This window comes from Myotis myotis, unplaced genomic scaffold, assembly GCF_014108235.1.
Source record: "Myotis myotis isolate mMyoMyo1 unplaced genomic scaffold, mMyoMyo1.p scaffold_m19_p_4, whole genome shotgun sequence".
Taxonomy (NCBI): domain Eukaryota; kingdom Metazoa; phylum Chordata; class Mammalia; order Chiroptera; family Vespertilionidae; genus Myotis; species Myotis myotis.
Genome location: NW_023416346.1, coordinates 5,712,171 through 5,724,638, shown reverse-complemented (window position 1 = coordinate 5,724,638; position 12,468 = coordinate 5,712,171). Strand labels below are relative to the sequence as shown.

The window sequence follows — 12,468 nt, the reverse complement described above, 5'->3', positions numbered from 1 at the left end:
TAGTACTCACCGTGGGTCAAGTCCACCTTCACCTCTACAGGGATTTGCAATCACATTTTTCACTTCAGACTTTTTAATGTTTCATACAGCGATTATGGTGCATTCAGGAACCCAACCTCCCAAACCCCACTAGGAGGGCCCCCACCCATGCCCTCCCACCCCATTTGAAGGCCCCAGGGTTTAGAGTGGAGGAAGGGGAGGTAACTACCCATCTGGGACTGACCCCAGAGACTGTCCCTGCCCTGCCTCACCCTCCCCAGGGGTTAGGGGTTAACACCTGGGCACAACTCCCCCGGACATGCCTGTCCCTGCCTGTGTACATATACACACTATGGCTCCTCGCTGAGTTGGTCAGTTCCTGGCAGGGCCCCTACTCAACAGCACCGAGTGGGATGGGGGCAAGAGGGCTAGGCTGGGGAGACCCTGAGACGGAAGGAGGCCCCAGCTATGGAACTGCAGGAGGGAAAGAGTGGGGGCCCCCACTTGTCCATCTCCCAGAGTCTCCGGTAGTCCTCAGGTACCCCTGCAGCCTGGAATGGCAGGTGGTGGGGAGGGGGTGTGTGTAGGAAGGCGAGTGGTTGAGGCATGCTTGCCCTTAGCCAACCCCAGGATCTGGGGATGGTCAGGGTTCTGAATAGGGGCTGTGTCCCTGCCTTGGAAAGGCTGGGATCAGGGCTTCATTGCACAAAATACTTTGGGAGGGCCACGGGGGGTGGGGCCCAGCCAGTCTGTACACAGAGATATTGCATTTAAAAAATGAAAACCTCATTTAAAATAATTAAAAAAAAACAATGAATGAAACAAAAAAGGCCCACACAACATGAGGCAGGTGGGGCAGGCAGGAAAGCAGGCAGGGGGAACCTCAAACCCAAGGTATTGCCACCTCTTGTCTGAGTTGAGATCCCGAGCCTGGGCTGGCCGGACCCCTAGCTGGCCATGGGGTAGTGGTCCTGGGGGAGGGTATGATGGGGAGGGCTATAGGCCTGGCCTCAGTGTGGGAGGCTGGCACGGCCATGCTGTCCGCCGGCTACTACTAAGACAGAGAGAGAGACAGACAGACCAGGTGAAAGAGCGATGAGAGCTTTGTTAGCACCCAGCAGACAGGCCAATGGATGTTTGGACAGGCAGCAGGGGACACGTGGGCAGGCGAGCATGGATCAGGCAGGTAGGCAGGCAGCAAGCAAGGGAGGATGCAGTTGGGGGCTGCCCTGTGAGGGGTGTGGCATCCCTCCAGCTGCTGCCTGCTGGGGCCTGGGTCTGTGGCTTAGAACTCGGTGTCCACCACACGGAAAGCTGGCCTGCCTGCGGGCGAAAGCAGAGCCGATGGCTGTTGGTGAACAAGCAGGTAGATGGATGGGGCAGGGAAGAGGGCGAGGGCCACACCTACCTGAGTCAGGCATCGACGAAGAGCGAAGGTTGGCCTCCTTTTGTAGCTGGATCTCCTTTAGTGCAAATATGGAAGTAGCTGTGGGTGGAGACAAAAGTAGGAAATGACCCATGGGGCCATCCAGAGCCACCTCCCATGTGGCCCCACTGGGGGAATTAGAAAAAGCTGCCTTTTCTTTGAGAGGCTTGACTTTCATCTGTGAAATAATCCCACACAAAAACTAGCTACAATTAGGAAAAATGGAATATGGACTATTACATGGCACCAAGAAAGCATTATTTTCTTTTTTATTATTAATTTTTCAAGTGTGATAATGGTATTGCAATTATCACAACTCTAGGTGATCAGATGGTGTTTGGGATTTCATTTGGATTAGTCCAATGGGGAGATGTGCAAAGTGGGTCAAGTTTTTTTAGGTGTGATAATGACATTGTTATGTTTAAAAAGAGATTTAATAGACACATGCTGAAATCTTTTATAGGTGAATAATATGTCTGGGATTTGATTCAAAATAATCAGAGGGAATATAGGTTAGACCAGATTCACCATGAGTTGATGACCTGATAGAGAACTTGGGGACTCATATTATTATTTAGTCTAATATATAAATATATCTAATTTAAAACACCGATATTAAAAAGTTTTTAAAAGTCAGATGTAAAAAGAGAATACCCCGTATGATTCCATTTCTGCAGAGTACAAGGACAGGGGAAATTTATCTCAGCTGTGAGAAGTCCATCTAGTGGTAACCCTTGGGGAGAGGCTGGGAATATCTGAAGGAACCTGGCACACTTTGGGGGAGCTTCTCACATCCTGTTTTCTGACGGTATGCCTGTGTCACGTGTGTGTTGTGAAAATTCACTGTGCTCTATACTTATGATCTGTGCATTTCTCAATACATACTTTACAAGGAAATGTTTACAAAAGAAAAAGTGATACTTGATTATTATATACATTTGGAAATTTCCATGAAAGGTAGAAGGAACTGAAAACTAACAACTTGTTTGTAATAAACACGTCACACACGTGAACAAATGTGTACCGCCTTTGAGGTGATGTAGCAGAGCCCGACAACACCTGCTCGGCTGTCTACAGCAGTCTTGTTCCCCACAGCCCCCCACTGGCCCTCCCTTCACCAGCTCCACTCACTGTCAGGAAGTTTGTGGATCCGCTCCCCCAGACTGAGGAAGAATGGGTGTTTCATGGCGTCCTCTGCAGAGATCCGATTGCGACCTTCAAACTGAGGTGGGGGCTTAATATTGACACTTTCACAGAGTAAGCCTCTCTTCCTCCCCACCCGGAACTCCCCGTTTCCCCACACCCCCAGCCCCCAAGGCTGACTCGGGAAGTGGTCTCACCTGCAGCAGCTTGGTGAGGAGATCAGCCCCATCGCTATCAAGTCTACCACAAGGACAAGGGGACCTGCTTTAAATTGAGTTTGGGTACTCTGCCCCTCACCCCCCCGCACCCCTCCACTAGCCTCACCGTGGTGCATGGCTCAAAAGGGCCTCGGCACGGTACTTGGGGTAGTTGTGTGTCTTGAACTCTTCATTGGACAGGATGCCCGGCCATGTCTCCTCAGTTGGGGTTCCTGGTGGGAAGAGGCATTACCCTAAGCATCTCAGAGGGCCTCCCTGCATGTCCCCACACCTCTGAGGGCTCCTGTCTCCTCACCCAAGATGCGGAAGATGAAGTGCAGCTGCTCCTCCACTGTGGAGCCTGGGAAGAGGGGCCGGCCTGTGGCCATCTCGTAGAATATGCAGCCCACGCCCCTGGGCAGGGAGGGCACAGTGAATAAATAGGAAGGCCGTTGACTGGTTGGCCACTGTGACCAAGCCACCCCCCTTCACTGCATGGCACCTGCCACCCTGCCACTTGTCCTCACCACATGTCAATCTGGGTGGAGTAGTCTGTGGACCCGAGCAGGATGTCGGGGGGCCGGTACCACAGGGTCACCACCTCATTGGAGTAGGTCTTCGTTGGAATTGACTTGGCCCGGGCCAGACCTGGGAGGTGGAGAGAAGGGGCAGCTGGGATTGAGGTGGTCCTGAGCAGGCTGGGGAATGAGAGTAGGTGGTCATGGGGGAGGGGGAGGCTGGGAGAGTAAGGCTGGGGGATCTCTGGGAAGGGAAGGCCGAGGGTACCAAAATCAGCCAGTTTGAGCTCTCCTCTCTCGTTGATGAGTAAGTTCTGGGGCTTGAGGTCTCGGTGTAGCACCTTCTGCCGGTGGCAGTAGGCCAGGCCACGGAGCAGCTGGAACAGGAACAGCTGGGGACCCAGGAATGGCAGGCAGAGGTCACAGAGTATCCAGCATCCTGACTCCCAGCAGGCACTGCTCCCCCTCCCAAACACAGACACTGAGCCCAGAGCCTTGTCTCACAAAAGAGGACAGGGTCCCAACGCCCTGCAATGGCTCCCAGCTTAAGAGCCAAATGGGACGTCGTTTCTGGGAGATTTGTGGGGTGGACTGGGTGAGTGGCCCTTGTGCCCCTGCTTCCTGCCCCACACCCACTTTCACATTGTGCATGTTGATGATGTTCCCACAGTCATCCAGGTACTGCTTCAGGTCCTTATCCTGAAGAGAGAAGGCAAAGTAGAGGAGAGAGGGTCATATCCTGTCCGGCCGCCACCCATCTTCCCCCCGGGACTTACTGCCACTCAACCTTACCAGGTACTCAAAGACAAGGGTGAGGGACTTCTCCGTGTGGATAATGTCATGTAGAGTGACGATGTTGGCATGTTTGAGGTCCTTAAGCAGGGACACTGCAGGAAACATGGGGGTGGGATGGGGACGGGAGAAGAGTCAGGGCCCCACCCTCAGGATAATGACAAGGACTAGACAAGTATGAGACCAGGGTTTCCTTCTTTCCCTGTGCAGTTTGGAGTGGTGACTTGCAGCCACCAGCTCTAGCCCACCTGATGCCAGGAAGGTATGTCCCCATGTTCCAGATGTGGCAACTAAGGCTCAGAGAAGAGTATGGGACAAGAACATGGGACTGCAGCCCCAGGATTATGTGACACTAGATTTTCTAAACCCATTTTTGGTTTCTGGAAAGGGGCCTTGCTCCAACCCTCAGGCCTGTAGCTTTATATGAAACCGTGTTTGCACATTCAATTTTGATGCAATTCAAATCATTGCATGTGATGTTCTGACTAACTACTGTATCAAGTAAGTTGGTGAGCACTTTCAAGGATGTCCTCGGAACCAAAGCAAGAACCTTGCTTTCCACTTCTTCTGCCTCTTCTCCAAACAGGACCAGATTCCTGGTTACCTTGATCATTACCTAGATATGTGAGTGATGGGCACTTACCCATGAAGCCCCGAGTATCAGAAGGGACGTACCAGGACCCCCAGTCTCACTATGGGGCGTGTGTGTGCACACCATGGGGAATGCCCAGGAAGGCTGGGGCAGATCTTCCCGGATGTCTGTACCTTCTCGGATGGCGGTGCAGGGTGCTCCCTCTTCATGTTCCAGTCTGATCTCCTTGAGTGCCACAAGGTTGTCTGTGAGCTTGCTTTTACCTTTGTAAACGGTGGCATAGGTACCCTGGGGAATGAGGAACAGTTATAGGAGAAGAGCCTGAGGCTATAGGGAGTTCCCACTGATCCCCACCCCCATCATGGGCCTCCCAGCTGTCCCTCACCTCCCCCAGCTTGTCCAGCTTGATGTAGGTCTCCAGTTTCCCAAAGCCAATCTCAGACTGTGGAGTAAAGGGGACAGGTTGAAGCAGGCTCGGAGAAGGGTACAGGGGGGAGAGGAGGCAGGGAAAGAGGAGGAGGAAGAGGACAGGAATAGCAGATACTCACCAAGCTGACACGGCGGAGGCGGCGGCTGAGGGGCTTGTCAAAGATGGGGCTATTGAGGGTCAGCTTCTCAAGGTAGCCCTCAGGCAGCCGGATGTCAGCTGGTAGTGAGAGGCGCTTGTTGATGTCCTAGCAGGCGAAACAGGGGAGAAACAGGAGCATGAGCTCCACCACCTCAGGTCCAACCTTCTTTTCCAGCCCCACCACCACCCAGACAGGGGGGTTACGCACCTCAGTGGAGATCTTGCGAGGAGGATGGTTGCGCATGCGCACCCTCACTGGTGACTGCACCTCGTCTGAGGACGTGGCTGAAGCCTGGTCACTTTCCCCATCAGATCCCATCTTCAAGTCAGACCCCATCTTCAAGTCCTCGTGTACAATCTCTGGTGGTGGCAACAGGGGGAGGGCAGGCTGGGTGGAGTCAGGAGCCCCAGGACACCCTCTTCCCAACGAATACATTCACTCATCATACAGGTGTGCATATGGCCCCCAGAGCAGCCTGGGGTCTCTTAGGGAGAGGGTGGCAAGGCCTACGGAGGTTCAGACAGGACAGGAAGGTTGAATGGGGCAAGGGGAATAGTTACTTAGTGGAAGCCCAGGCTCCAGGGGTGAGCTGAGACTGTGGCTAGCCTGGGGCTAGGGGCAGGCAGAGGCAGCCAAAGACCCAGGACAAGCAGGCGCCAGGGGGCCTGAGGGTACTGGCAGAGTGTAGGAGAAGCGTAAAAGGAGGATTAGGGGAGCTGGGGCAAGGCCTGGGCAGAAAGCCAACAAAAGGGGCACAGATAGAGAGGATGGCAGGGAAGGGAAAAAAATGGAGAAATGGAAATGAAAAGACGCAAGTCTAAGAGGAGTTTGGCTGGAAAGCAGCACCTGGGAACCAGTCTAGGGGAGGAAGTGGTCAGTAGACCCACCTGGTGCAGAGCTGAGTAGTCCCCGCCCAGAGCAGGGTTCCCCTGGGGCAGCGCGGGTGGGGGCCTCTCCAAGGTCACTGCCACCACCACCGCCACTCTCATCCAGGCCTATCTGTTCAGGGGCACTGTTGGTCTTGTCTACACTTCGGCCCCCTCGGAGTGTCATTGACAGCTGCCGTTTGATCTTCTTCATCCGATCCATGGCGACCTGAGAAGGTGGGGGGAGCGGGGCATAAATGGGAATGGGATCCATGTTAGCATCTGCCTGACCATGGGCCCCCTAAAGCACATGACAACCTAGTGAGGCACACTGACACAAACTTTTGTCAGTGCCCGCCCAACCACTGAGGGGTCCTGGAACCACTTAGGACTTCTGGAAACCTGGCATGAACAGGGACCTTTGTCAGTGCCTGTCTACCTACAGCCAGCCCCTGGGGACCCTGCTACTAAGTAGCCCACCTGAGTACCGAGTCTTGGGTAGATGGCTGAGGGCAAGGGTCCAACCGATGGAATGCAGGTTTCTAGGGAGGCAGCCCCCCTGTGGGAGCAGCAGGTATTCTTGGGTGCAGCAGCAGTGATGAACCTAGCCATGGGTGGAGAGGGGGAATTGCCCAGGACCTCAGAACAACTGACATAACCCTGGACACGCCCGTAGAATGGCATTTTCTGCCAGCACCAACCCAACATCATCCCCAACTGCCAAGGCAGCCTGCTCTATACGGCTACAAAGACCTCTAACCTCCCCTAGCAACCATCGTCATGGTGACTAGTGGACTACGCCACTGATCTACCCAAGTGAGGGGTGTAGGGGGAGGAGGGTCTGGCCCAGACACAACCACTAATTGGAGTTGGGGGGGGGGGATCTCAATGAGTACAAGCTAACCTGACGGCTCCCAGAAAGGTTCAATCAGGTTGGGATTCATAGGGTCTCACCCAGACTTTTACAAGCCAGATCACATTTCTCCTGTACTTGAGAATGCACCACATCTCCCTTATCACACCCAATAAATGCTCCAGTCCTCAATATGGCTCATATGGTCTGACCACTTCACCCCTATTATCTCTCTGGCCTCACCTGCCCCTCAATCACTGCTAGTTGCTGTTCTGTAACCACACCCAGCAGTCTCACCTCAGAGCCTTTGCCCTGGCTGTTCCCGGTACCTGAAATACCCTTCCCCCAGATTTCTAAAACAGTTCACTCCCTCACCCCCTTCAGGCCATTGCTCAAATATTACCTTTTTCATGGATAACCCTCAACAAATAACCCTATTTATTAAAAATTTTTTTTTTTTATTTCAGAGGAAGGGAGAGGGAGAGAAATATCAATGAGAGAGAATCACTGCCTGGCTGCCTCCTGCGTACCCCCTAACTGGGGATGGAACCCTGACCTCTGAGCCTATTTAAAATCTCAACCATTCTGAGCTCCCTTCACCTTGTCAATTATCCCCCAGGATTCATCACCTCCTCAGAAATGAGACCATCTACTTATTAGTTTACTTTACTGTCTGTCTCCTCACAGCCATAACTAGAGGATCAGCTCCGCCAGAGTAATTTCTGTCTGTTTAGGTCACAGCTATATCCTGAGGACCTGGAACAGTGACTGACACAGAGTAGATGCTCAAAAAGTGCTTATGGCAGAAATTAATGAAGTCAGGGGGCCGAGGACCTAGGACCAATCTCTACCAGAGTGAGTCCCTGGGGCTCATGAACAACCCCAGACTAGGTGGCCCAGGGACGCCGGCATCGGCAGGAAGCTGACCTACCCAGATGGGGCTGCTGGAGGGAACAGGGCCACCTAAAGGCTTAGGCTGGCCTTCTTCTGCTTCCACCTGGGCTCTGGGCCAGCAAGGAGGGGGAAAGACCTGGCCCAGGAACCATATGGACTCACAGCAGGGCCTACGATGGCCCTGGGCCCAAGGGAAGTGAAGCTAGATAGGAGGTCGAAGATGAGGCTGGGCCTGGATGCGAGGAGAGAAGTGGGTCATCTGTTACCTTGAAATCAGGTGTTACTCCAGCGGTCCCCACACCCTGTCTCTGCCTGCCTGACCTCACTACCCTCAGGAGGGGTAGGGGGGCCAGCCTAGTAGAAAGACCGCAGTGAAGAGGATGAGTTCCATCCAGAGAACCCAGGATACCAACAAAATCCTGGCCCAGGAGGCTCAACACTGGACCTGAGACTGAGGCAGGTGAAGTATGGCCAGCTCCAAAGACGGTCTTGTGTCTGCATGGCACAGATCTGCAGTCCGTTTGTCTGTTGTCACAGGGAATAGAGGAGCTGGGCGGGGTAGGGGTGGGGGATTATAAGTAGGGCTGGATGGACAATGAGGAGGGAGCTAGAGGAGCTATGGGTGCATGACCTCTAACTGGAAATTCCAAGGGCTGAACAGGTTCCAGAGTTCAGTTTTGTGGGGAGTTTAGGAAAAAGGGGTACAAAATCTTTGTACCATGCAACACCCCCAGTAGGGGGGGCCCTAGTGGGTCCCTGTAAGTAGAGACACTTGAAGATATTAACTTGAATGCTCTCATAATACCCGAGGACACTTACCTCCTCACACTACACCGAACCACTAAGGACACAGTCATCACACTCTAGTAAGTCCCATAGGATCATACCATCCTCATCCTGTCCGGACTCCCATAAGCACACACTGGGCCCTCAATGTCCTCCTTTTCTCAGTATATACTGAACCTTCTAGAAGGTCCCTCTGCATTTTAACTGCTATCAGCACCTGCAATTTCCCTTTATCTCTAACTGCCGCCAGCTCACAAAGCCCCAACAGAGCACAGGACCTTCAAAGTTAACGCCTACCACATTCTTGGGTCCCTCCCAGGCCCAGCTGCCTTTTAGCGTCTCCACAGCACTTGCCCCATTAACACACTGTTCCCCCTACATGATTCTGACCCCTATTAACATGCACTTGGGACCCTCTACAGCTGACCCACATTAGCATTCACTGGATTTTCATACTGCCCTAAATCCCATGAACACAAAATGAACCTTGCAGATCCCTGACCTGTTTTCGTCCAAGCTCAGACCCCTCCACAGATATGACTATCATTACCACATATTCTGGTCCTCCCGCTAGCCTGTCTCTGCCACCTCCCATCGGCACAAGCTAGACCTTCAATTCACCCTGACCTCTATTAGAACATATTGGGCTTCACACATTGCCTCCCAGTAGCATACCATGAACTCTTCCTCAGCCCTATCTTCAGGGATAAGCACAGTGTTATGACCCTGGACTGTTCCTCAGCCCTATCTCCAGGGGCAAGCACACTGTTATATCCCTGAACCCTTCCCCAGCCCTATCTCCAGGGGCAAACACAGTTACATAATGGCCTGACCCTCATTAATGCACACAGGTCTTCATTCAGCCCGACCCCCCTCCCCCACATTTCAGCCAGCCATGGCTCTATCCACTTTAGCACACCTAGACCTTCACATATTCCCGTTCCTTATTTCTCTTTGCTTCAAGTCCTCCACAGCTAGAAGCCTGGCTGATTCACACTGGGATCCCTTCACAGCCCTGATTATCCTCCTTGCACACTAGAAACCCTCAACAGCTCTACCCCTCATTAGCACTCCCTGGAACCTCAACACATCCCAGTCTTCCATGGACACAAGAGCATACTGTCTTCGCAATGTTCTGACTCTCATTAGCATATTCCAGATCTCATACAGCTCTGACTCTCCCCCGACTGGCACACATTTAAGGGCCTCCAAGGCTCTAAAGCCACATTAGCAGTGCCTCTAACTTCATCTATCACCCTCTCTTCTTAGCGCACCCTACAGTCTTGCATCCCCGGCCCTCATGGGCACACACTGATCTCACACCATCTTGATCCTGAATACACTGAACCTCTCGCAGAGCTAACACACTTCCCTCATCCACAACTGACAGCCATTATTGGCACAGGCTCAGGTCTTCCACCCCTCTGCCCCCATAAGCATAGACTGGGCCTCATGCTCCCCAGACTTTTATTACCACATGCACATAACCCTCTGCAGCTAGGACCCCCATTAGCAAGGCTCAACACTCTAGTTCTTCCACTATGCTGCCCTCCACGAGCACATTTTGGCACCTCACACGCTGCAGTCCTCATGGACAAATATACCGTATTAACACCGTCCTGACCCTCACCACACAGGGCCTCAAACCCTGATCCTATTAGCACACCTGGTACCTCTACCCCCTTACCCCCCGTTAACACAGAGGACCCAATTTGCATATGTCAGCACTTCTCTGACTTCCACTCGCCTATTATACACGTTTGGGTCCCTCCACCCTCCTGCACCTCCCCCCCTCCACTAGCACACACTGGACACCATACCTTACCCTCCGATCCCTCCAAAACTCAGGCCCCCCCTTAGCCAACCTCGACTCTCTCACCACTCTGCCACCCATTTCTACACTCTCTCGTCCTTCGATCACCCCCCTCCCCATTAGCAACTTCCCACCCGCAGCTCCCAGACTGGGCCCAGGGCGGGGCCAAGGTCAGGGAGGCCCTGAATGACCCCCTGCCCCGGTGCATTCTGGGCAATTCGCTGCGGGGTGGAGGCCCGTGCAGAGTGTAGCCAGACCCCCGGGCACCGTCTGGGGTCTGGGTGGGTTCTGTAGAAGAAAGGGCAGCCCCCACCCCACATCTCGGTGACGCGCTCACCGGCGGGGGCGCGCGAGCAACCTCAGCGCCGCGGGGCCGGCGCGGAGGCGCCTGGGGCGGCGGCCCGCGCTGAGGCCGCGCGACCTCCTTCTCCTCCTCCGGTTCGCCGCAGGCGCCCGTCCCAGTAGTCTTCGGCCATGGCTGCTGGGCCCGGGCCGCCGCCGGCTGAGGAGGAGGAGGCGGCGGCGGCGGCGGCGGTGGCTGAGGCGGCGGCGGCGTCCCGCTCAGCCGGCCATGAGCTTGGCCGCTGCGGGCGATGCCCCCGAGGTCGTCGGCGCCGCTTGGAATCCGAGCGCTCACGGCGGCTCGCGGCTCGGAGCCCACTGCTTGCGGAGACGCGGTGGCTCCCAGGGCCGGACTGCCTGCGACCCAACTACCGCGCGCGCCGCGCTCCGCGCATGCGCACGCACGCGCTGGCCGGGGCGCAGTGGGAAGGAGGGGACTCACCTCGGGCTGCGCGTACCAAAGGAGCCGTCCGCCGCGGGAGGGGGCGCCGCCATTGCGCGCCCCGCAGGGAATGTGGCGCCAACCCTGGGACTGCGCCAAGGAGGGGTGGAGAGGTTGCTTGGTTCTCGGTTACGATCGTGCTAGAAATTTGCTCGTGAGCGGGCAGCAGCTGGGAACCGGCGGACCAGTCACCACCTGCTCCCCCTACTCGGTCTCACTTGGTACAGCCCCATGATAGCAAATGGGACTTTTGCAAGGAGGAAAAAGAGGAGGCAGCCTTACTCCCTTGAGGTGCTCTGGGAAGCTGGGATTTTAAAGGTTCGAGAGATGACTTTTCCTGGGAGAGGCTGCCCCGAGAAGCATTGGCCTTTACCCGCTCAGCAGCTCTCCCTCCCACTTGCCCCCACTCCCACACCGCTAGCTTATTCCCACTGTGACGGTGCGCGGCCCCGCCCTTTGAGGCCGCCCAGCCAATCGGATCTGCTCCCTGGGGTGAGGCAGTGCAAGAATGAAGGGCGTGGCTGAGCCGAGGAGGCGTGGCTTCGCTGCCTACCACACCTCTGCCTGGTTTTCATGGCCGGGAGGCGGGCCCTCCTTTTTGTTCTGAGCTCCTTTCATTACAGGCCAAATATCCCGCAAGGTGATTGGTCAAAAGAACGTTCAATCAACTTTTGTCCCGCCTTTAACCCTCCCTCCATCCTTTCTCAGCAAGGCCCACGGGGTGGAACCTAGGCTAAGAAAGGCGAACCTTTAAACGGGCGAGTACATTACTGCGCATGCTTGCGACTTAGGGCTAAAACCGGGGTTTCTTTTCCGCTTCAAGAGAACTTTTATGTTTGCTCCCAGAATTGGTGTTTCCTGCCACCTCTCAACTTATCTTTTTTTGCCCGCCAGAGCCCTGCTCTTGACTCTCCTGGCTCGGGTTTTTTACTTACTGGGTGCCTGTTGTGTCAAAGCATTGCCAGACAGACCTAACCCTCACCCCTCTGCCTATGATTCCCCACCAAGCCCAACTCACAGGACAGCAACCTTCAGCAGGCCTTCCGGGACAACTCTACACTGCATCTCAGTCCAAAGCCAGCTTCACCGCCTGTCCTGGGCTGTCCTTTATGACAGCCTTGCTCACACCAGTTAGTTCTTCAGTAAGGTTTATCCTAGTGGCGATATACCAGACCATGATGGGAGAAGAAACACTGTATTTGACAAGTCTACTGTGGGCTAGTCAGGTCCATGAGTTATCTGACCTCATCTCCTAC

The 12,468-nt window shown here is 54.5% G+C and overlaps 1 protein-coding gene across 10 annotated transcripts; it reads right to left on the bottom strand.

Moving 5' to 3' along the window:
- Positions 1–55: 55 nt before the first annotated feature.
- On the bottom strand, positions 56–11,175 carry CDK16 (cyclin dependent kinase 16). 10 transcript variants are annotated; one of them, XM_036303939.1, is made up of 17 exons: positions 10,766–11,175; positions 6,563–6,686; positions 6,104–6,311; positions 5,424–5,575; positions 5,196–5,321; positions 5,033–5,089; positions 4,821–4,935; positions 4,056–4,150; positions 3,900–3,962; positions 3,532–3,655; positions 3,273–3,393; positions 3,062–3,159; positions 2,873–2,978; positions 2,746–2,809; positions 2,537–2,639; positions 1,388–1,465; positions 56–1,033 (listed from the first exon to the last, which is right to left on the bottom strand). In XM_036303939.1, exons 3-17 carry the CDS (start codon positions 6,303–6,305, stop codon positions 990–992), a joined length of 1,548 nt encoding a protein of 515 aa, XP_036159832.1. In that variant the 5' UTR covers positions 6,306–6,311; positions 6,563–6,686; positions 10,766–11,175; the 3' UTR covers positions 56–989. The 10 variants fall into 10 exon arrangements, with proteins under 10 accessions (XP_036159832.1, XP_036159833.1, XP_036159824.1 ...); XM_036303940.1 differs by lacking the exon at positions 6,563–6,686; XM_036303931.1 differs by lacking the exon at positions 10,766–11,175 and having other exon boundaries at positions 6,563–10,380.
- Positions 11,176–12,468: the final 1,293 nt, after the last annotated feature.